This window comes from Balaenoptera physalus, assembly GCF_965194825.1.
Source record: "Balaenoptera physalus genome assembly, chromosome: 16".
Lineage (NCBI taxonomy): Eukaryota > Metazoa > Chordata > Mammalia > Artiodactyla > Balaenopteridae > Balaenoptera > Balaenoptera physalus.
Window position 1 is genome coordinate 79,766,393 of NC_138898.1, and position 25,127 is coordinate 79,791,519.

Below are 25,127 nucleotides of genomic sequence, written 5' to 3' on the forward strand. Positions count from 1 at the left end.
CGGGCCTTGAAGGCTTCTGGTCCGTTGCTCTTCCGGGCCATGTTGAGTCTCCAAACACCGGCTCAGAGGCTAAACTCCAGGTCGCCTGCATCAGGGGGTCAGTAAACATTTTGTACCAGTACCCCAGATGCTCCCCCCAGATCCTGCCCTAGTTTCTCCTTCCCCCCACCAGGTGAGAAACACACAGGCCTGTGCGTTAGAAACCCTGGAACCACGTCTGCAAATCTTTGGCAAAGAATCCTCATGACAGGCTTCCCTGGTGGCACAGTGGTTAAGAATCCGCCTGCCAATGCAGGGGACACGGGTTCAAGCCCTGGTCCGGGAAGATCCCACATCCTGTGGAGCAATTAAGCTTGTGCACCACAACTACTGAGCCTGCGCTCTAGAGCCCCCGACCCACAACTACTGAGCCTGCATGCCGCAACTACTGAGCCTGCATGTCACAACTACTGAAGCCCACGCACCTAGAGCCCCTGCTCCGCAACAAGAGAAGCCACCGCAATGAGAAGCCCACGCACCGCAACGAAGAGTAGCCCCCACTCGCTGCAACTAGAGAAAGCCCACGCACAGCAACGAAGACCCAACACAGCCAAAAATAAATAAATAAAATAAATTTATTAAAAAAAAAAAAAGAATCCTTGTGACACTGGCACTGAGTTGGTAAAAAGGAAAAGTTACTTTGTCTTTTGTGTGGGCCGTTCTCTATACAACTTCCATGGGCTCTGGGACTGTGCACACGAAACTCTCCATGCTGATGGGCTTACAACCTGCCCAGTTTTAGGTCTTGTTATATTCAGATGTTCTCATCTTACACATTAAGAAACAGTTCCAGAGAAGCTCTGTGTTTTTCTCAAGGTCACTGAGAAGGGAAGGCACGGGGTTGGCCGCAGGCCCCCTGCCTGCTGGTCTAAGCTCCCCAGCGGAGGCTTCGGGCAGTTCTGGTGTGAGATACTACACACTAGCTTTGTACTTCTGATCGTGCTCAAGGAGACCAGCAATTTCATCGTGTGGAAATGTCTTTGATGATATTATTTTCTATCTGATAAATAACCCTATTCTCTTGAAAGGAAACTTCCCACGTCTAAGAAATTGTTCAGAAACTCATAGGGGAAAAAAAAAAAAGATGGCAAAGTTTTAAAAATAATATGTGAAAAAGCCCATGTCATTTTGTCATCTTTCCTTCAACTGATTTAATAGCACCGAGGCCAAGTTTGCTCCTCAGGACGGATACACACACACACCTTGGGCACCCACAGCTGCACGGCTAAAGGCAGCGTCTTTTTATGCTATGTAGGTATGTACACGGACAATCATATCTTATTTCCTCTCATCCACTTTGATTGAGGCAGAAAAAAGGATCAACAGTCAAGGCTGTTGTGAATATCCATCCGAAATGGTAATTATTGCATCATTATATTCGCTCTTTTACTTGTCATGTACCATTAGAAGGTAACAAGATCATTGTCAGTCAAAGATTGTGGAGATAATTAGAGCATCTATAGGTTAGCAGGAAATCAAATTGGTGCTGGTACCCATCAATGCCGGGGAGCAGAACGTAATTAGAGGGAAAATATGCAAAGGTTGAGAGGAATAAAGCCCCGGGGATTAAATACCGTGACTGATTTGACAGTAACTTCCGGTCCCACATTGCAGATGGCGGCCTGGAAATAGGTGTGCAGGAGAAAGAAAGCTGGGCAGTCTGCCAGAAAGAGCAAGGCGAGGCCCGCTGATGGTGAGTGTTGGGAAGGTCCCGAGAATTGCCTGATTTGGAAAAACACAGTGTTTATCACGTTTTCCAACCTACTAGTTTTTCTTCAACTTATTTTCTCTAGTCTGGGAGCCGGGTGTCAGCATAAAAGCAGGGCTGAGTGAAGTGGGCCTTTATTTAAGCCCAGCATCAGATTTCCAAGCCTGTGAGCCCAGTACCCCCAGCCGGGAGGCTTCCAGAGCCCCCGGTCCCAACCGCCCCCGCAGAGCCGCAGGCACAGACACCAAGCCCCTGGTTTCTGTTCGCTTCCATTCCATCTTCTCCGACAGCAGCCACCCACATCCTGCTAAGCTGGACTGCTTTTGTTTTGTCCAGTTAGGATTCAAACACCCGTCCAAACAACAATGGCATCGTGTTGACACCAGAAAATCTAACAATTTTTACATCTTGAAAAAACAAAACAAATTTTAGAGGACGAGGGAGAGGTCTGCAAGCTGATGACGGTTATGCCATGTAATTCAGTGAGACACAGGAAAAAGACAGGAACAATATACCTGGAAAGTCTGAAGTCACATACAACAGACCGAGTCCACAGGTTGTAATGGCAAGAACAGGCAAGCACCGGCTGTTGGCAGAGGCCCTCGATCAGATCTGTCATCAACGCAGACAGAGCACATGCTGAGTTTTGAAGGAGGTCTGAGACACAAAGGGTGCTGGCTACATCGGCCCGCACATGTATCACCTACGAAATCTAAAAAAGTACCTTCCCAGGACTTACAGGACTTTGCTTAGAACATACCAAAAAAAAAAAAAAAATCCTGATTGGGTGGAGGGCAAACGTTTACAGAAACTAACTGGCAAGTGTCTACGTGGGTCAGGGAGGGCAGTCAGCCTTCCGTCCTCACTCAAGGGTTCAAGGTGTTTCTCTTCCAGAGCCCTGTCTGTCTTGCAAGTATGGCTTCTTCCCTGTGGTAAGGATGGCCGTCCCACACAAACAAGCAGCTGGAAGCTTAGTTCACATTTTTTAATAACATGGCACAGTTTACATAACACAAGAAGGCTCCGCCGATGAGAACATGCTGGAGACTCAGTCGCTTCACGTTTCTTTTCACATAGGATCTAGAAAGGACTTTATTACATACAAGGAGGAACAGCAAAAAGGTCTGTATAGAACGATCTCTTTACAATACTGAAAGCTACCACTACGGTTCCAGTGTACATATTCCTTGGATTTTTTTTTTCCTTTTTAGTTGTTGTCTTAAAAAAAAAAAAAAACACTGCACAACATCTGGAATTCACAAAATCTGAAGCTCACAACTAAACCTTCAGTTGACTACTAAAATAGATCTCTCTGCTTATTAGAAACAATGGTCTGTAGTTAACTTTTTTTTTGCAAAAACAGGATAACAACGTCAGATAGCACTTTAATATACTAGAAGACCAAATGGAACTAATTTTATTTCATACATATATTTTACAGTCCAGTAGACAAGATATATTGTATTTCTTTGCTAGTAAAGTCATATTCTCTCCAAATATGTAGACAAGAGGCTGAATGTATTATAAAAGTATCATGAAGAGACAGATTGATGCAAACTCAAAAACACACGCACACACAAGACCGTCTCTCCGCCACCTTTCACCCTCTGGAATGCTCCCCGGCCCCACAAGGTTGACCTGTTTCAGCTACTCCCGGATTTGATTACCGACGGGAACACGGCGAGCCACGCTAGGAAATATGCACCTTAACTTCATCAGTTATTGAATACAGTGAAAACATATCCATCATCTGAGAAAACTCGAAGCTTTCTTTCAGGATCTGTTTGGCTGTAACTGAATCTCATTACAGAACGAGGAGGTGTGTACAGATAGGAAACAGGACACACTAAAAAAACGCATGGTTCCCACATGAGGGGTGTGTGAAATCACGTAACTGATGGTGACGAGATGCTGGCGGCCTGTTTGTGTCCCCTGATTTTGGCATCTGACAACTCCCATCCTCCCTGGCACTGGTTGTTCACGGCCTCGGTTACCTTTCTGGGGCTGCACTCCCCACTTCCCCCAAAGGCCCACAAGCAGCAACTTCAGACACAAAGTTTCAGCCTGGGGTCCAATTTGCAAAATCGGGTGTTTCTCCATTTGAAATAACAAGCAAGGAAAACAGAGTCATATCACGTAAGCGCTTGTTCAGGGAAAATATGACCTTAAGTATGTTGTAAATGGACTTGAAAAGGCTCCTTTGAGTTAGGCGGGCTTTTGTGAAAAGCCCTAACATTCATTGCATAGTTGAAGGGTTTAGCTGTCTAGAACAATACATGGGAACACAGCCGAAGGTGACTGTGCTCACTGATATTAAGTCTGCAAATAGCACGTTTTAAGAAGTATTAATGTATTATGTTACTTAATCTTTATCTATTTACATCTGTACAAAGTAAAGCTTTCATCTTACCCTTTGCATATATGAACCATTAGCTCATGAAGCAATCTTTTTTTTTTTTACATAACTATGTACACAGCCTTCCCTTCTCATCTGAAAGACCTCTGCACGACGCATTGTGTGGACTCTTGTCTCCTCCCCCCCCGCCCGCCCCCCCCCCCATCATCACCACGTTGGTGTGTTGTCATCTTCACTGTTTTGGTTCGAATCAAAAAGTTTTATACGAGAAACCAAAAGAGTGGGGAGACATGAGAACATACGAATCGGCTAAAAGATCTGAAAAATTTCAACATAGAATATACAAAAACATTTCAAAATCTGCACTGAGTCTATACATTTTTTACAAGGGGAAGTGCTGGGGGCTCCCCCCGCCCCGTCTGCGTCGGTCGAGACGCAGGACTTCTCTTCGCGCGCTCTCTCGAGTCTGGCGCCTGCGGCCGCGGGCTCTCTTCCTCCTCTTGGCGTCCCGTCCTGTCCTCCCTCTCCTTACCGGGCTTCGATGTCCTTCAGCGTGTGGGAGGGCGGCCGCTCCCTGATCTCCGCGGACAGAGGGGTAGTCCTCCGGGGGGACACGGGGCGGCCCCCCAGCGTGGAGATGAGCGGGGGAGGCGCGCTGAGCGCCGCCGTCGGGGGCGTCTTGTTGAGCAGTCCGTTCTGGTGGCCCGCGGTGGGGCTGATGCGCGGGTAGTGCATGCTGGGCAGGCCGGGCGCGATGAGGCCGGGGTGGGGCAGGTGTCCGTCCAGGGAGGCGGGGTGCACGGGGTGGAGCCGCGGGTGCTCGAAGTCCTCGCGCAGCATGTGCAGGCGCTCCCGCTCGTCCAGGTGCGCCCCGCGCTCGTGCTCCCGCCGCGCGTCCACCGACAGCGGGTGGTGGTGGTGGTGGTGGTGGTAGTCGTGGGGCTCCCGGTCCCTGAAGGAGCGGTCGGCTTCGTACAGCCGGGGGGCCGAGAGGCGGTGCAGGGGGTCGCTCCTCAGCAGGAAGTCCCTGCCCAGCGGGTCTCTCCGGTGAATGTCAAGTTCCCGGTAGGGATCCCTCAGCGGGTCCCGAATGGGGTCCCAGTGGAAAGGAGGATACGGGAAGCGCTCTCCGCCCGGGATGGGGCTGATGCCCATGAAAGGCGTCATCATGCGAGTCCTGTCCAGGCTGCTGATGCTGTTCATGGGGTGGATGCCCGTCACCCCCACGGTCATGGGCATGGAGGCCAAGGGCCCCGGGTGCACGCTGGCCGAGGAGCTGGGCGGCGGCGGCGGCGGCTCCGAGGACCGGTGGGTCTGCGGGGCCTCGGCGGGCAGGTCGTGGTCTTCCTTGCGCTCCTCCTTCACCTTGACCTCGGCGCTCTTCTTGGGGTTCTCGTAGGCCGGCTCGCCCTTGCGCGGCTCGGCCTCGCGGCTGGCGGCGCTGCCCGGCCTGGCGCCGTCGCTGGCGGGCACCCGCGCGTAGGGCGACGGCACCCGGGCCAGCTGCTTGGCTTCCTCGCCCGCGCCGCGGCCCTCGTGGCCATGGCCGTGGCCGTCCTTCTCGGGCAGGGGGCCCTCCTTCGCCTTGTGCTCGTCGGCGCCCAGGTCCTTGCGGGATTCCGCGTGCTCTCTCTCCCTGTCTTTGGATTTGTCCTTCTCACGAGCCTCGGTGCTCAAATGACCCCTGATCTGTTCGGTGGAGCTGCGGCCGTGCCCCAGGGCGCTCCCCGGGAGGACGGGTGCTGGTGAAGGGTGGCTGGAGTGTCTCTTCTCAACGCTTTCCCTGAGGAGGAGACACCAGGAGGCAAATGAGACGGGCTGCCGGCCGGCCAGGGGCCGCCAGTGAGATGGCGGGAAGAGGCCGCGCTGGGCTCTGGCCCCCACGGTCCCCCGGGCAGCCGCACGTGCCCTTCGTGGGCAGGGTGACCAGCCACCCTGACCTGACTGGCCTAGATTTCAGAGGAAGCTCGAGGGGGAGAAGTGCTAGGGATGACGGGGGTGGGAGTGTCTGAGGCGGGTGATGTAAGAGGCACGGGCCTGAATCCAGGCCAGGGAGGAAGAGCTTTCAGAAACCGGAACCGACCAGCGTGGTCAGTGCGTCAGTGACGGGACCACACAGCGCGTCTGCCTAGAGTCTCAGGATCTTTTAGTGTCAAGAATCAAGTTTTAAGAGCCCCAAACTTTCCTTCCAATGTTGCAATTCAGAGCCAGTGGGAGGAGAGTAATGGGGAGATTATGGGAACATCTCTGTTCCGAGGTCAGGACAAAGGGCTGGTTTCAGAGAAAAGGGGGCAGATACAGGGCAGCCTCCAAGCGGCAGCACCGAGGGGGTTAAAAGGAAAACCACAGTTTCTGGATTTGGGGGGTGCAAAAAGCAATTCTGCATTAGGAAGGAGAAGAAAGCCATAATCTGTTGAGAAGATAGAGGAAAGCCAGAAGGAAAAGTGGGTCCAGAGACACAAAACCTCAAGGGACAGGTTGGGAACAAGTTCCATCTGTGAATGGAAATATGGAAGGAGAGAGAATCTGAGAGGCCTGCCTTGGGTGGGGACTTAAGAGTACGGGGCACAAAATGCAAAGCAACAGAGGACAATACGGTAAAATGTGAAGAGGCCGGACCAGGAATCCGGTGTGTGTCTGCTAGAGACCACCCGAGACAGACCTGGCAAAGGTGAGGAGGGAAGCAGGAAGCCTCGGTGGCTCAGAAGGCAAGGGGGCCCCGGGGGAGGAATTAAGGAGGTTTCCCGTACCAGTTTCGTTTCTAGCCAACGTGCATAGGCTAAGAAGAAGAGCGTCTTTAAAAGGTAAGAATAAAGACGAGTGTATTTTATTAAGTTTCCTGACTTTTCATCTAAAAGGCCATTTTGACTGCATCAAGAAAAGCGGGGAAAGGTTTGCTGCCATATCCTGCCTTCTCTTCACTGAAAGACCGTCCAGAGAGCTCCTGGTCTAGGGGCTGGCCGCTCCAGACGCACCTCACTCTGGCAGTTTACAGCTCAGAGCTGCATGTCATAAACGGTCCTCCCATTGGCTAAGAGATTTTTACCATGCTGTCCTGTAGGAAAAATTCGTCTTTTTCTTTTATAAGAGAGAAATCAGTTGGCATGAGGCCTATGGTGGTCTACTTAATCTGCTTCATTTAAAGCCTGCAAACTTGAATTCTTTTAAATCCCTAGGAAACACGTACATATGTATACACACATACACACACACACACACAATATACACAGTAAAGAAAAACTAAAGATTTGGATTGTATTTGAGATTTAAATACCAAAAGGAAAGTGTTATTAGGTATTTTCTGTCAAGCGTATCTTGTGTATTCCTTGCTAGTTCATTTAAAATGAAAATAGCCTAAAGAAAGGGGGAAAAAGGGGGTATGCTTTGTCAAGAATGCTTATGACATTCTTCAGAAAAAATAACTATATGACATTTTCCTCTTTAAGGCTAATTCTTTTTTTAGGCATGGGTTACCATGTATGGAGATAAAAATGGTTAGTAAAATTAATTATCCACTGGCCAAACAAAACCCAAACCCAAACTGCTTGGTGAGGTTTCTCTAAATCTGGGTTAGCAAAATTTTATCAGTTAACTGTGAGCCCAGGATTTGAGTTTGAACAAAATTTGAGAAAAATACGATGAGACAATGGAAACATGACTTTCTAAAAGAAAACAAAAAAGGGAGAGAAAGAGAGCAAAAAACCTATGGATGAGTCAATGGACTGCACAAACTTGAAAGCAAAGATGGTGTTGATTCATGCTGTGTGTGTCTTCTGGTCCAGGCTCCATCTCGCTACCTTTTTGAGAGAGATTTATGTCTGGAGAGACTAATGCTCACGGGGACCTTGAGTGTGGAGCTGCTCTTGAGTCAGGATTTGCTTGCTCTGTACTGGATACAGAACTGTGATGCTGGCCTGTGGTCACGATGCACTGAAGGGCCGAGAGGGGTGGGGGGGGGCGGGGGGCTGCGCTCGGACGTGGGGGGCCAGGGACACCACCCCGGCTGCGTGAGGGGCCGAGGCTACAGCTGAAGCATGAGGCTGGGCCGGGGAGGGTGGGTGGCCAGTACTTGGCCCAGAGCGGGCTCCCCCATTGGGACTCGAGAGCGGGTTCTTTGCGTACCTTTCTTTGTCATCTTTACTAACGGATGAGTCTCGTTTATCTACATCTCTATCTCTGTCATGAGCTGCAGCGGACGCGCTACGCTCCAGCTCCCCTGGCTTCAGCCAGGGCGGAGGGGTCGGGAACGACGGAGGCGTTCGGTGCAGCCGGTTCCAGGGCTCGTGAGGATTGCTAAAGTTCTGCACACTGGGGCCATCCTTGTGGCCGAACACTGAGTTGGGTGCTGAAATGGTGAAGTGGAGAACAAAAAGGTTTCAGAGAAATTATATAATCTGCTGTAATGAAGGTACTTACCAAAAAACTTTTAACAGCATTCAGAGTTAAAATGAATACATATTATTGGGAGCTGGAAAAGGAAAGGAGATTAACAGATTCATTAGAGGAACTTGTCCTACACTGGAGAGGTAAGTAAGCTCACAGCTTTTTTTCTTTTTTTTAACCAAAGGCAAAGGGACGGGAGGGGCTGATTAAAAAGGAAAGGGACCCAACAGGTATGGGGATCACCTAACCACGCCTATCTGGCACACGCAGACGTCCCGAGCATGCAGAGGAGTGTATTTGGATGGTGTGACGTAGGTCAATAGCTCAGTTCAGAGCAGAATTCATGGTTATCCTCTGCCCACCACGACCCTGCTAATGTGACTGCTGCCCTGTCCACAACCTTAGCGACCAAAACTAGCGTCAGCAGAGACCAGACAGGGTCCTGATCCAAATAGACACATGTGGTCTCCATGCTGTATGGAACCGTGATGGCTGCTTCGAGCTGCACTCTAAGTCTCCCGTAGCCGGAGGGCATGACGTATGGATGGCACGAAAGGAAACAAGCTGATATTCAGTGGCTAAAGCATGTTTAGTACAGGAGCAGGAGCTGCAACTCCCTTCCTGCTTTAGACAGACTTCTTAGTAGTGGGAAACTACACAGTCTTCCTGGATTATGCAGCACCACGTGTTGCCCTCTCTTGACTGTCCTGAGCCTGGATCGCTTTCCTGTTCTTCAGTGTGTTTTCTCACTCCCGCTAAAGCAAGATGAAATTTAAAAGTTGTCTTCACGTCTAATGGGAGCTGCGGCTAAAATGTGGGATAGCAGAGGTGGAATATGGATGAAATTGTGAACTTCAGCAAACTCTTCGGAGTTCAATTGACTATACTACCTTTCCTGACCCTCAGGAACATATATCAACCGCGGGCTGGCCTTAAAAATGTTGGTTTAGACCTAACTCCATTGATTAGGCCTGCTTTTGCAGTGATATAACCTAAATTTGTTTCCCAAGAGCGTGGTTCCCTTTTATCTAGAAAGGTCTTGAGCCACAGACAGATCAGAGTAGATAAATAATTTAAGGCAGATTTTAAAAAGTTAGAGGTACTCACTAACTGAAGGATTTCCAAGTCCCCCGAAGGCATTGCCACCAACTGCTGCCAGGCCAGTGAAGGTAGATGGCCGATTAAAAGGCTCTGCAGACAAGATTGGGAAGAAAGACATGGTTGCAGGACTCCACTGAGTGAGGAAGACAAGAGCTTTCTGGGAGCTGGGAAGGCAGTGGGGGATCCTTGCCCCATTTATACTCAGACCTGACCTGTCCCACTTCTCCCGCCAGATTATGCAAAGGGTTTTCATCCTTTTGCATTTGGGCATTGGGTTAGCAAAATATTCATGAAAGTTATTTCCCAGAACTGTGCATTTTGCCCCATTTCTCTTTTGCTGGGTGGGGAACATTGCTCAAGCCGCAGTACGCTCAGATGCCTCCCTGCCTGTCTCCCCTCTTCCCAGAATGTGCCGTGTAGGCTCTCAGGGACCAGAAGTAAGATGGCAGCTTAAAAATCAATCTCTCCATGAAATTCTGAGGGCACACGTATCCTGTACCCTGTCGTTGGGCATACCACTGCCTGCATCTGCTTGTGCACGCGCAGAAAACATCAAATAAATAAAGGCCACAAATAATGCACCTTTACTAGGAAGAGATATATTAATAGGCTTGTGAAATGTGAAGTGATTAAAAAGTAATGGATGCTGTCTCTTCATAACATCATCGTGTCCTTCTTTCCACCTCCAGGGTGCCTTTGTGTGGGCAAGGGCTCACCATCTTCTCCAAGGGGCAGGGACAGGCTGCTGTAAACGTGGATGCCCCGGGGTTCCATGGCATGGCTTTCACCCACCACACCCTCAGCAAGTCTACACACAACCACTACTGCGCACAGATCTACTACTTGAAGAACATGGTATAAGAAGTGCTGAAATCCTGGATACGGACGGCGGGGATTCAGAGTTCTACGAGATCACCACCACCTGAAGTAGTAAGTGACTTATCTGGGACTATGGCCCACTTAGCAGGAAGTGTAGCAGGAACGCAGTGAACAAAGGTTTTTCTGAGATACACATGTCGTTGCCCGTCGCTGATGGGCAACTCACCGAGGTGAGCAGCAGGGTTAAGGAAGTTGCTGTGATGAGGAGGTGGCCCAAAAGGGGTCCCGGTTGGGTGTGCAGCACCTGTTAAGTCAAATATAATGGAGTTAGATTTCAGAAGAAGCCAACTTCTACAATGCCATTGGCTCCTGGTCACCAAAGGACCCCAGGAGAGAACGCGTTAAAGTAAGAACACAGCTGACGTCTGTCCAGGCAACAGCCGGGGAAAGAGAAACATGCTTATCAGGAGGCAGAAAATAAATCGCCCCCTTTCCTCTTTCCTGGCTGGGCTGGCCACCACCAAAAAGAGGTATTACTTTTTTTTTTTTTTAACATCTTTATTGGAGTATAACTGCTTTACAGCGGTGTGTTAGTTTCTGCTGTGTAACGAAGTGAATCAGCTATACATATACGTATATCCCCATATGCCCTCCCTCTTGCATCTCCCTCCCACCCTCCCTATTCCCACCCCTCTAGGTGGTCACAAAGCACCGAGTTGATCTCCCTGTGCTATGCGGCTGCTTCCCACTAGCTAGCTATTTTACATTTGGTAGTGTATATATGTCCATGCCACTCTCTCACTTTGTCCCAGCTTACTCTTCCCACTCCCCGTGTCCTCAAGTCCATTCTCTACATCTGCGTCTTTATTCCTGTCCTGCCCCTAGGGTCTTCAGAACCATTTTTTTAGATTCCACATATACGTGTTAGCATACAGTATTTGTTTTTCTCTAACTTACTTCATTCTGTATGACAGACTCTAGGTCCATCCACCTCACTACAAATAACTCAATTTTGTTTCTTTTTATGGCTGAGTAATATTCCATTGTATATATGTGCCACATCTTCTTTATCCATTCATCTGTCGATGGACATTTAGGTTGCTTCCATGTCCTGGCTATTGTAAATAGAGCTGCAATGAACATTGTGGTACATGACTCTTTTTGAATTATGGTTTTCTCAGGGCTGACACACAGTACTGGAAACATGGAGAAACAATGCCAGTGGGGCAGGGAGTTCTGTCACCAAGTAAGCTTGGAGAAATGCCGGGTAAAAAATGTGAAGCAAGGTTCTTTTACTGAAGGCCTAGGAGCTGTGACTATGTTCTTTCAGTCTCTAAAAGGGCAACATCTGGCCATGGGCTACTTTCTTCAGAGACATCTCTGGGGGCAAGACTTTCACTTTGAGAAACACTGTCTAATCCGGGTGCAGGAGCGGCCGTCACGAAGCTGTGTCTCTGGGCTGCACCGCTTGGGTCTTTGCGGAATCTCTTTTCCTGAGGATGTGTTAGCTGTCACAGACCCGCATTGAAGGAGATTATAAAGCCCGACCCTACGAAACTCACTGAGTTACATCAGGCTGTGGGAAATGAAGTCCTCCATATCTTCAGTGCCAGGAAAAGCTAGTTTATTCACTTGCTTCTGGACACTGATAATCTTAAATCACCTCTATTAGTCTTTACCTTGCCCGCCCAGGGAACTCCAGTCTATCTTAGTGCTTGTCTTTCCTTAGGTTTTCCCTTTATCCACATTTCTTCCTCTACTTTGTTTGGCCTTGAACAGTATGTATTTCCTTAGGACGCCTCAAATCCTTTTCTTGAAGGAAGAGGGAGACAGAGAGTGTGCACATGTGAATTAGGGAAGGACACTATTTCCAAAAACTTAGGGCATGCACCTGGCTTGCTGACGTGCAGCTGACAGCTGAGAAGGCAGGTTCTCCGGGAGACCAGCTTGGCTCTAGACAAGAGATGGGCCAAGGACGTCTAAAGACGCCCCCTTCATTTATTTCAGGCGCTAGTGCCCAACAGCAAGATGGAAGTGGCTGAATTTAACAAGTATGCATAAATTATACTTACCAGTTAAAAGTTTCACCATTTTGGGAAAAATCTGATATTGCTTACACTAGAAAAGACTACCTTCCAGAATAGAAGTATAAACAGGGACTGAATGGATTTACCAATAACTAACTATTCCAAGAATCCCTTGCATTTTGACTGAGTTCGTAGAAACGAATACAAATTCCTTCAGGAATGTAAATTAAGTGGAGGAGGGTTGTCCCTTCAACACCCTATTATTAATTTATGTTTTGGGTTTTTTATTCCCCAGCCTGGAAGGGCGCTGTGGGCCTGGGGTGTGGAGGAAGCCACACAGCATCTCAGCATCGGAAGGCACCTGAGGAGTTATCTGTTCAGCCCTAGATGGTGACTTATTCTCCACCCAGAAAGTGCAAAAATGACACCACCTCCACAGGGCAAATACAGCCCGGCACATTCATTAGGTGTGAACAGTGTTACCAGCTAAATAAAAATCTGGCTGCACACTGTCTGTGTAGTACAAGCTAATGAACGCTTCGATGAGGATCGGGGCTTCGCTCAGCCCAGGGCCCCCAGGGGTGCCTCACAGTTCAAGAATTATCCAGGCAAAAGAAGCCACTTCATCTGCTTGGCTCAGATGGAAGCCAGGGAGAAATCTATTTCTCTCCAAAAATTGCTCTTCGTGTAGCCCTGTCTCAGAGCCTAGGTGCCACGGTAACGAAGACTTCAAACATATCCCTAGATGGAAGTGACAGAGAGAAACCTGAGACCTTAGCAGATGCCATCTACCCTCAAGACGGTGCCCTTACTCGGGCGACAAGGCCCATTAGAATGGTGGTTGCTTGCCGTGTGGGTAGTCCTTTCTTCCCGAATGGACGAGCCTTAGGTCCACCAAAAACGAGTCTTGAATAAAAGCCTGGGAAGGTGGCAGGCAGGATGGATGTGAAACTTGCTCGCTAAGGACTAGAAACAGGGACCCCGCTGAACATTTATGTCCAGAAGAATAAATTCTATGCCGCACAGTGGGCAAGAAGTCATGGAGGCTGTCACTAGAATGAGCTTGGCGTTGTCCTTTATGAGCTTCACCCAGTGGAGCCCATGTGCCAGGCACTGTGCGCTGAAGGTAAGTTTAGAAAAGACTGAATGTTAAGGAACCTCTGCTACCAGGAGGGCTGCTCTCGTCCACCTGATACTCCTGACGGCCACTGCCTTTGCCTGTATGGTCCTGGAGCAGGACTGGGCAGGCTATCTGATGCAGATGATGATCTGATGGTCAGGGGCCACTTCGGCACATGCACAAGGCACTTGGAAGTGTGTCTTCTCGGAGGTTGATGAATAGACCTGTTGGGAGTTTTACACGCTGTCCCCTAAATTTCCTGCATCGTTACAACCAACCAGGCAAGAATGTTAAGTCCTGTAATAGAGAAAACCAGCAACCAACCAATTCACCCTCCCCGTCACAGACCACACCGCCGGCAACTACTTTAATTGTATTTCTTTATCCTCAGACCTACACGCACGGCATGACCGAGCATCATGGTGTGAAACCACCAAGTGCTCTGTGGGCAGGGACGGTGAGAGCAGCCGCGTCCTTACACAATTCCCGGCATTGTTTCCTTCCGATTAGCCCTTGCAAGCTCTCAGATCTTTTTCAATAGCATTTGACATGCTTGTGAGTTATAGTGGTTTAATATAGAAGCAAATAATGAGCCGAAGCAATATGAGCCCCCGAACGGAGAGATGGTCTTTTTCCTCCTTTCGTGGAAGGGGGCGCGTACATGGAGAAGGGCCCATCTCCCGAGATGCGCTGTGATACTGCCATGCAAACTGACATACGTCGTAGTTTTTAGGTGGCCCAGAGCTCAGATATAACTTACCTAGCCACCCGAGAACTACGTTTCCCAGCTCGCCCCTCTGAACTCACCAGCGGCAGAGAACAAAGTTGAAGGACGTGCCAGGTCGTGGGGGTGGTGGATGGCTCCAAAGAGGCTGGGACCCGGAGGACGGCTCAGGAACTCGGGCTTCAGGCCAAAGTCCAGCTTGTGTGGGTCTGACTGCATCTGTTTCTACAGCAGCAAGGCGGGACGAAAGGATGGCACCCCAAGAGAAACAGCAGGGAAGAAAAACATGAACGAGGAGGAGCCTGAGACTGAGAGAGTCAACTCTATGAACTCGGGCCCCGAGGGCTCGTCAGGTTCAAGTTTACAAACGCTGTGAGAACGTAGCAACCCACAAACCATTTCACCCTCAAATGCCAGAAAAGCGGGGCCGGCAGGGCCTGCGGTTCATAGCAGAAACGTCAAGGGGCAGAACTCGGGTTCCGTCTCTGAGGTTTATGAGTCTGGCGGACAGAACCATGTCCTAGTTACTGAAACCACCACCGTTCCGAAGTCGTTTATGATTTGCCGCAAAGGTTCCTTTCAGCAAGTTTTTAAATGATAGTATTTTAAAGCTCATTTTATTAGGGATTCTGCATGAATACTCTGCTGTGTGAATTAATTGTTTAATGACTCTTTGCCATGCTCTAATAGATCACAGTACATTAGTAGCTGAAAGTTATAAAGAAATATTTGCATGCCTACAAGATAATTTTCAAACGATCGTTGTTACATATTTTTAAAGAAACAGAAACGAAGTAGGGATATTGATTTTACTAATGGGGGCTTTTTACTGTGCCTACTACACTCCCAGTTAGCTGAGGAAGAGATCAGGCCAGACCAGTAAACCTTCCAGAACCTCTCTTGCTGCGAATTCCTTGCCATCAACTGCAATCTGTTTATCCACCCTTGCGCTGACCTGTCAGCTCACCTTCCTCTGAGGCTGCAGGGACCGGCTCATCCTCCTCCTGGCCTCACTCTGGAGGCTGGCAGCCTCTCCTACGGCGTGGTTCACAGACTGCCCCACCTTCTCGATTCGCAACAGCCTTCTCGGCATCGGCCTCACACCGCCCCCGATGAGCGCCGACCCTCCACCTGGGCCTGGGGCCGAGGCTCCGATCTCCCTCCCTCGCCCCCTCCTCTCAAGCTCTCCGGCCTCCCAGTCCTTCACGGCCCTTCCTCGGTTTCCGACCTCGCCTTTCCCATCTCTTAGGCTCGTCGGATGTTCTCTGTCCGTTCGGCCCCACTCCCCGCCTCAAACTCCCTCATGTTCTGCCATGCGTAAATCCTTGTCCGGTCACACAGTGACGTCAACAAGGAGACATCTGATCTAACTTGTGCGAGAGTCAGAGACAAGAGGGGTTCGCCATCCCCTAGCGCTGAACCCTACACCATCCTGCAATCCCACTCACCCATCCTTCCCAGGTAAGATGAAACCCACCCGAAACCCTCAAGCTGGCAGCAACACCCCGGAAGCAGACCACACGTTCACCATTTTTTCCACACACACCGATCCTCACTACTGAACTCTGAGCAACTAGACGCCGGGACAGAGGCATGCCCTGAGCCTGCAGCGGTAAGAACCTGCGAGCAGGGAGCTCTCCCAGGAAGTATCTGGTGAGTGGCTAAAAGAACGAGTAAATGAACATTACAGAGAAAGGGGACCATGCAATTTCTGCTCAAATCTACGGGGAATTCTCTCATGAAAGTCCCACTATCAAGTAATAGCCAACCCCCCAAACAAAGCTGCTAATCCACTATGAATCTGTAAAAATCTTCTGAGTGCCTCCTTTAATTTGGTTGCCAAATTATTTAGTGCTAATACTGCACGGTACACAGCACAGTTCCATTAACCACAACTTAGGTCCGTGAAGCAAAATGGAGCTTGGGGATTACAAAGAATTTGCCGGAAAGGGAAGATGAACAGCTATCTCCTGTGCAAGAGGTCTTCCTAATTGAATTGGGATAATGAACCTCTGAGTCACTGGGGACACGCTTGTGGAAAGGAAGATGCTGAAGTGGCTCCTATGCCATCCTTCATCGCTTTTAACCAAACGAGTTACCAGGAGGATGTGTTTTACCCACCGTTCCGCTAACCACATCATCCAGAACAAAAGTGAACTGAACTAACTATCAAAATCTAGTTAGCTCTTCAAAGCACATGCGTTTTCTAATGAAGCTAAACTAAGAGGTTTCTAATAAAACCTCGCCTAACACTAATGTCAAGGTGAGCAAAACTCACTGACGGGAGATTCTGAGAAAGAGCAGGTATTTGGTACCTAAGCAAGATATCTTAGTGACCTCATTCACTGAGGGTGGCTTTTTAATTTCGAACTAGGTAGGTTTTTAAAAAATTGTTTAACCTTTAAAAAAAAAAATTCTGGGATGACTAGCTCTCCCTCCTCCTTTTTTTATTCTGATGATGGCCCCCGAATGCTGTTAGGACCAAAAGCTTGTCCATGAAAATATGGATTCCAATGGAAGTTTATTGGAATTACTTGATTGGTATAGTTACTCAGGCTGTAAAATCTGGACTTGTCAGTTACTTTGGTTCCCTAAGTTGACCAGTGATGTCATATCTGGTCATCTGCAGATGTTCTTCATCTGTTTTCTATTTCATCATAAAGCCCTGGTAATGCATGGAATGAATTCATCTATATGATGAAAGTACAGACAAAAAAGAAAAATCTCCCAAGGATAGGTAAGGTAACCAGCCAGACGGTGGTTCTGACAGGCACTGACTGAAGTCTGACCTCTGGCACTGGTCATCAGGAGGACGAAGGAGAGTGGGGATAGGTCATTGTAAACCAAATACCACTTCTAGAAGAGGAATTTTTAATAATATGAACTGCTAATGGAATCATCATATAGGCCTAAATCAGTAACATATTGGGCATAAACGATTTTTTCCAAAGCCATAAAATGAAAAGAATAACAAGGTCCTATTGTATAGCACAGGGAACTATATTCAATATCCCGTAATAAACCGTAATGGAAGAGGAAAAAAATTTTTTTTCTAAATGCTTGGGGAAAAAAAAGAATGTACCAATTCTTACAGAAAGAAAACTTTTCATGTACAGCTCTTCCTAGATACTAAGTATTTTCCATACTAATACTTGTCACTATAATTAGATTCCCCAAACCTTTATTTTAGGATTTAATCTATAGAGGCCCTTTGGATCAATAAGATGACAAAATCATTAAAAAGAAAACAAAAAACCATCAGGATGTTATCAGTTTGCTTCTGTTTTGCTATTTGCTGGTGATCTCCCTAATTAATAGCAAGATTGCCAAATAGCTTTTCCAAGAGAGACCTGATCCTGCCTGCCTGCCTGCCTGCCTGTGGGACTTTAGAATGTTTCAATGCTTCCTCAATCGGGAGATCACACGCCCGCAGGGTGGGCACCCCTCCCCAAGACTAGGAAGGCAAGACTGACCTTGACTTTCTGTTGGTGGTGGTAGATCTGCCAGGCAATATGAACATGCATAGCACACCACTTCCCTGGTTTCTGGAACAAGAAAGAGCAACATGGTCAGAAGGAAGACTTCCAGAGAAAACCCCCTTCAATTTCCCCGAAGCTTTCAGCAGATTTTGGCTGCAGAGGCTTTTTCCACGAAACAAACAAGATGCTTTTGTCCCCTCCAAGTGCCTTCTCTCAGCAGCAGTCTAGTGCCCGGGCCGGAGAGAGCCCCAGTGGGCTGTACCTCCCCTGCCACAGGAGCCCGAGCTGGCAGCTACTCCTCTGAAAACCAGCCCCGAGGAGGACCTCCCTGGTTACCAAGGATAACGTGGCAAAGCCTGAATCCCACTTTGTGCCCCCTCTCTCTCTCTTTTCTGGCGCCAGCTGGCAGGCCTGGTGGAGTGACGCCCTACTGAACAAGCATGGCCAGGCTATAATGCAAATTGGCTGTTCAGAAGAACTAATTAGTGCATGTCCGTGAACCAGTTCGAAAGCAAGAGAGGGGACAGAACCTGTGTCGCCTCCCCCAACACTGGGGTTTTTTTAAACCCCCAAAGTGGAACAAAGAAATCCACCACATTTTTATTGAAGCCCAGTTCCCACAAGTGCTTCACTAAGAGTCAACTGCCCATTCGTGTTGGGCGGCATTGTTCATTTCTAAGTGAAAAAAGAAACAGAGAAGAGAATCACTCTTTTCTCCTCTCTAGGCCTCTACAGAAGGAGTGCCTGCCCTACCCTCTGGGAGGGCATCAACCCGTCTCTCAAACTAGTTCACGTCTTTGCTTTCTAAGCTGCGGAGTAGCTGTGAGCTCTGTCTCACTACCTGGGGGGAAGGGACCACCTCGTGCCACTTCACTTGTGTTCCTGCTACATAATCCACCCGTAAGCTCCAAACATGAGCTCAACAATAACAGGATAGATGAGAAGAAACACTGCCCCATTCCTACACCGGCAAAGGACAGACACTTCCGGGTTCTATATTAAGGAGCTGCTTCTGAAATACATACTTAAATCCAAGTTTGGGTTCAGTTCTCTTGTAATGAAAATTATGGGTCGTTTGAAATCGCCTAAGTGATGACACCATCCTCCTTTTTCCCCCTTTGGAGAAACTGAATTATCTGATTATATGCACCAGAAAGGGGTTAAGTAGAGAAATCTACTATCCATCCAACCATCCATCATCCCCGCCCCCCGCTCCCCATATACACCAAAGAAGTCAGCATTTATTCAGAGGACACTTGCTGGCCACGCTCCAGACCTCTCAAGACAAACCAATACTTCTAGTAGCTCTTTTTCTTTTCCTTTTTTTTTTTAATATAAATTTACTTATTTTTGACTGCATTGGGTCTTCGTTGCTGCGCACGGGCTTCTCTCTAGTTGTGGTGAGCGGGGGCTACTCTTCGTTGCGGTGCACAGGCTTCAGTAAGTAGTTGTGGCACGTGGGCTCAGTAGTTGTGGCTCGCAGTCTCTAGAGCGCAGGCTCAGTAGCTGTGGCGCACGGGCTTAGTTGCTCCGCGGCATATGGGATCTTCCCGGACCAGGGCTCGAACCCGTGTCCCCTGCATTGGCAGGCGGATTCTCAACCACTGCGCCACCAGGGAAGCCCCTTCTAGTAGCCCTTTTCTGCACCAGAGAAAAAGGTCGCATGGCTGTGACAAGTCAACCTCACTTAGTGCAGAAAGAGGCAGCCACCAGCCAAAATAAATAGACCCGGATACATATTTTCTAGGTGCAAGAGAAACGGTAGAACTCAGTGGAATCCTAATTTCAGCCTATAGCTTAAGTCTTTCCCTTCAGTTTTCCACAAGTCAAACCTTTTGCCAGAACTAAGAGAATCTGACTCAGTTGAATTTTATCTGTTCGCTTTATCTCCATGGCCTGGCGTCCTCCAATGCCCAAAGCAGAACCATTTAGGCCATTTTCAATCACACTCTCTGAAAAACCCGACCACTGTCGTTCCAACATTTTACTCCAGTGTTTCTGTGGCTTGTTTCCTTGTTAATTGTATTTTTAACCCTCCGGGAGTCAAAGAGGGGTTGCAAAACAGTTCTAGAAGAAGCTTGCTTACCCTTAACATAGGTCTGAAAGGATCTGTCAACTGTGAAGAGAAAATGACAACTTGGTTACATGCCTGTCACTCAAACAATTGCTCTAATTAACAAATTTGTAGTGCTTCATTAGGAGGGGAAATTAAAATGTTAGAATTTTACTTTTAAATGAAGCCCTTTTAGAGAATAATTAACCCATTTTCACACTATCAAAAGTGCCAAGCGCCCCTCCCCCACCTCACAAGCCTTGGTACATCTACGCTGACAAGCCCCCGGACAAGTTTAATCAATAGTGATTTGCCCTCTGGCAACACGATTTGCTCCCATTACACATCTGAGGAGTTTCACTGTCTTGAGCAGCCCTTCCAAACCTCACCGCATGGGTCTAAGGGAGAAGGCCTTCAGACCATGGACTTGAAAGACTGGATACTAATGATAATTAAGGAGAAGTGTCCTTTCCAGACATACAGTAGAAATAGGCTATCTTTAATAATTATCCTTAATCTGATGACTGTACATCACTTAGAGGTATAAGACGTTTTAAAGAAGTTCACTAAACATCATACAAATACTTACACAGTTGAGTCATTTTACACATCTACCTAATTCTGGTTATCAATTTCCGATTGCCCTTATCCAGGGAAAAAGTAATCATTTTTTCCCCCATTTACTATGAAGATGAATAACAATCAATGAGACAAGGTTATATCTACTGTGTAACTTCAAATTCTTTTTGAGAGTTGGTCTGCGTTATGAATAAATAACACAACCGAAGTATAATGGATATTTTATTTAGCTCCAGAGCACAAAAGGGTCCATACCACATTACAAGTAGAGTGGCCGGAAGAGCTGTGTGCTACAATGAGCTCCAGGAAGAAAAGCGCGTAGCGCCTTTCCATTCAAAACATTTTACAGCCGTTTCTTTTGCATGTGAGAGAAATTTTAGGAGATGGAGACAGAGGAGGCTGGTTGAGTGGAAACTACGCAAGCTCAGAGTGTCGGACTCCTGGGCTTAGACCATAAGCTCTCCCTCTCTCTCGTGGTAAGTCATTGCCCTGGTGTCACATGGCCGCAAGGGAGATTCTGTTTTCTAAGAGTAACTAGAATCTTCCACAAACTAGAAGGAAGAGCTAAGGCAGCAGCTGTTCGGCTGGGCTGGGGAAGGTGTGAGCCCCGGGCTGGCTGTCCTGGGGAGACGCATCTGCTGTGTTACCTGAGACCCAGCCTGACCTTGCACTTACCCTCGGGTCCTTCTGGAGGAGAGTGTGTGGGACCGTCCCAGGTCGGGCAGCAACATCGATTGGGTTGGACGTCTACAAATTAATTAGACCACAGCTTAGGAAGCATATAACCATGGGACACGAAAGCAAGGTCTTCCTTTCGTTCTAAATGACAGAGTTCAAATGTCCCTTTTTTGTTTGTTTCTTTCTGGAATACAAGAGTTAACGGATCCATTTTCCTCCGTGACCACATATGCTCTTTGTGAAGACTCCGCTCCCTATTTCGCCAGGGGACCCTGACCAGAGCCTGCCCTCTCCAGCAATGGCACCTCCAGGCAGAGAGGCGAGACATACATACAAGCCCGCCCCTGAAATCCATCTTCTTCCGAGTTCCTGATAGCCCTGTCATTGTGGGTTTTGCTTTATCACCAAACCTTCCAAGAAATGCTTAAGTGAACATCATTATAATCTGCTGTATCAGGTGCTTCTCATCAGAATAACTGAACGTGTTTTACAGACATTAAGCCAACTCTCAATTTTAACTGGCAGACGGTAACAAGGAATTACACTCAGTAATTACTCATTAGCAGTGGTGGGAATGGGACAAGAGAACCTAATTTGGGGACCACACAGACCTACTGTTAAGTGATTTCTAAAGTAATTCTGCGCCATCTTTCCCATTCCCAACACCATTCTTAAATATCATTAATAATAACAACCTTATCTGTAGGCTTTTGTCCTTTAAATTAACAACAACAACAAAAAGCCCACTGGAGGCCCAAGGCACTACTTTCTAGTGGGTAGAGGATTTAGAATATTTTTCACCAGGTATTTGATTTAAGAAACCACAACTTCTATGAATCCCTTCACACCAGGAAGTTGACTCGTGTGGAAAAAAGAGTTTAGGCACCAAGCTCGCCTACAAGGAGAAGGGGGCGGGGGGGGGGGGGGGGTGTGGAATGGAAGAAAGAAAAGCAATCAGCTGCTGTACAACTAACAATTAAGCTGGAGTTGTTAACAGCCTGATTTGCATACATATGAAGAACTCCACTAATGAACTGCAATCTACATATTCAATCAGTAAGATGGCCTGGAAAGGCCTATTTCAACACCAGGAGAGACGCTTTCTCGCCCAGATGTAGTTTTCTGTGTGATTGGATAATTGTGAGTGAGGGAAATAGTCTAATTTATTAAGTGACCTACCCGGCTGGTTGGGGATGCACCAGAGATTTCCTGCAACCTAGAGGGGACAGACCAGGGTCTGAGAGGGTAGTAAAGAGTGACGGCGGAAGGAGTTTAAAAACCACCATCATTTTATCCCCAGATAGGAGGTGTTGAGACTGGCCATCCTCAAGCCCTGAGGAGGTCTAACTGGGCACAGGAGCTGCGATTCCATGCAGGTTCCTGTGATTTCTAAGGTGCAGCCATCCCACCCCCTAATGCTTTTTAATTTTTTCCTCTTTTCTAATTTCAGGGCAGCATGCCTTTGTTAGTATATTATGTGCTCATCCTGGGAGACTCTGGCCCAAAATTTGTGTTTTAGCTTTGAAATGAGACGGAAATAAAAGAAAACCAAAATCACACAGCGAAATTTCCTACTTTACAATCTGAGAATGGTTGCTAACATGAGAAATACATTTCGCTTTTTTGGCACGAGAATCAAGTATCGGCTGTGGTAGATGTAAAGTCACAAAAAGGTAGAGTGTTCTGAGAGTTAACGCCTTAATTTTGGCCCTCGGAGGTAACTCTAGCCCAAGTGGAGGAGCTTATCTCTGGCTAGGTAGAAAAGAATTCAGTTATCATAAAGGGTGAAAGGCTACTTCATCTCACACGAGGATGGTAGTCTTGACCTTGGGAAGTGTGACCCTGACAGCGGGGTGGGAGGCTTATCTGACATTTCATACAATTCCTGACCAGAAGCTTATGTCCACAATCTTGGTTGGGGGGGGGGGGGCGTGGGAAATATATATATATATTCTGTATATTTTATAGAGCAGAAGAAATCCTAGTTCAACTGAGACGACATGGGTAGCACAGGTTAAAAATTAAATTCTGGCTGAGTTTTAAACCTAAATGGACTAGGAGAAAATATTCACACTCTAATCCTGATGGTCAATTTGGATGGAAAAATGAGTCCCTGGCAGGTAAGAGGATGGGAAGCTACCTGCCTAGCCCCAGGCTCCACTTACAAGTACGCGGGTGTGTTTTCGATGTAGTTTCTTACCTTCGGCTGAAATGCTCCTTGCAGTGAACCAAAAGGGCCAGTGGGCGGAATCATAGGGGGGATGCCCGATACAGCAGGAGGATAAGAATGGAAGAGCTGTGGCCAAAGATGGAGAAGGGGGGAAGACAAGATTTTAGTAGGAGGCAAATGATATGTTCCAATTCCCTTCCCATAGAAAGACATCAACATTAGCAAGCCAAGTAATCTCAGTTTGATGCGATTAGTCAAGAAGCCACAATGAAATGATCACACGGATGTGCCATGAATACTTAACCTAAAAAGTTAAAAGTAGTTCAGAATCAATCAGCCAACAAATGATGTCCCAGATGAGGACATCATTAGAAAGGGAGCTTTTCTAATTATTAATTGTTAAGTCGGATAGAAGTCCTAAATGGTTGGAGATTTTAATGCATATCAAAAACAGGAGGGGGTGCTGAGCCAAACAAGATGCCCAGAAAATTACAAGTTAATTAGAAAAAGAAAAAGAAAAAAAAAAAAAAAGGAAGAAAAAAGAAGCAAGTCTTTATGGATTCCAGGATTTTAAACCATTAAAACTCAATTAGTACTTTTAGATTTTTAATAAGTTTTGAGGAAATGAGAAAATATTCACAATCCTTGCTTCATTAGGTTGTTCTGGTAAGTGGCAGTTCCAGAGGACAACTTAATTGTCTAAAATGATGACAGATATTTGTGGAAGGGGAAAATAAAATGACTCAGAGTATACTTTCCACAGAGCCACCCATTTTTCTATAAGATGGATAAGCTCACTGAAGGCTATTCAAGCCAATCCCTTGACATGTCAGTCTGACCACTCAGTGGGGAGGGAGAAGAATGATTCTGAATTAAAAATACGAATTTTCTTGAATTAATAGTTTACAGAGGACACAAAGGAGGAGAGAAATATACAGCAGAACTGAAGACAATGCAGACACATCTTTTCCTCCTAAAAATTTACAGTTTCTGAGATTTTTATCACTCTGGTTCCATTTACTTTGAAAAAACCACCATACAGATGTTTTAGTAACGTCCCACCATTATGGTTGCACAATATGTCAAAAATACAATAATAATTCAAGCTTTTCCTAATAATGCATTTATGTGAGCTATTTCTAGGTAATGGCTGAAATCCACATTTCACAATCCTGTTTTCAGAGCACGTACTTTTTCCGTTGGTCTTTATTTCATTTTGCTCCCTTCAGTGATGCAGCAAAGTTTTTCAGACTAATTGATATTGAACTAAATCCACTTAAACAGTGACTGCAAACCAAGTGCCCTCATTTAAACTACTTTTAAATCTAAAATTGTGTTTTAGATACTTGAGTGCATTGTGTCTTAATTCCCCTTATAACATCCCAATCCCCAAAGCAGGGGAGACTAAGTACTTTATATATTATCCACTATAACTAATAATATGAAATAACTCTCCCCCAGTACACTGAATGAAGCAGAGTAATTAAATACATCACACTAAAATGCACTCAAATTCCTATTACTCTGCCTCCAGGTGGGTATTTTTTCCTTTAATGTTTTCAATGAAAAAATTGGGTGTTCTCACCATTTTCCTTTTGCTCTAGTCCATTACTGACCCTCTTCGAATATAGCTGACTATTCCACCTCTTGACTAAAAATCTGAATTACCTAAGTAATAAAAACATGAACCTTCCAAAAATTCAGGCTTGCAGACTTATTCTCCATCTTAAATCTAGGATCCTCTGTGGAATATGTATACGAAAAGACACTGCATGAGGTCCTAGGAAGTAAACTGAGCTGCCAGTAGAGCAGCTAAACTTTCTCTGAGAATGATTTTGTTAGCTGGTCCTTAATTTAACTTAGCAAGTATAGACAAATGGCAGAAATCTGG

The 25,127-nt window shown here is 47.0% G+C and overlaps 1 protein-coding gene across 5 annotated transcripts in view; it reads right to left on the bottom strand.

Moving 5' to 3' along the window:
- Positions 1-2,718: 2,718 nt before the first annotated feature.
- The window catches only part of AUTS2 (activator of transcription and developmental regulator AUTS2), a 1,112,861-nt gene continuing 1,090,452 nt past the window's right edge, over positions 2,719-25,127 (bottom strand). For all 5 annotated transcript variants that reach the window (XM_082432283.1, XM_082432281.1, XM_082432285.1 and 2 more), the window contains 9 exons: positions 23,267-23,362; positions 21,064-21,135; positions 19,843-19,872; positions 17,751-17,822; positions 14,361-14,502; positions 10,633-10,710; positions 9,594-9,677; positions 8,226-8,448; positions 2,719-5,886 (listed from right to left, as the gene is read on the bottom strand). In XM_082432283.1, coding sequence (XP_082288409.1) covers positions 4,632-5,886; positions 8,226-8,448; positions 9,594-9,677; positions 10,633-10,710; positions 14,361-14,502; positions 17,751-17,822; positions 19,843-19,872; positions 21,064-21,135; positions 23,267-23,362 — 2,052 coding nt within the window. In that variant the 3' untranslated portion in view covers positions 2,719-4,631. The remainder of the gene's footprint in view (positions 5,887-8,225; positions 8,449-9,593; positions 9,678-10,632; positions 10,711-14,360; positions 14,503-17,750; positions 17,823-19,842; positions 19,873-21,063; positions 21,136-23,266; positions 23,363-25,127) is intronic.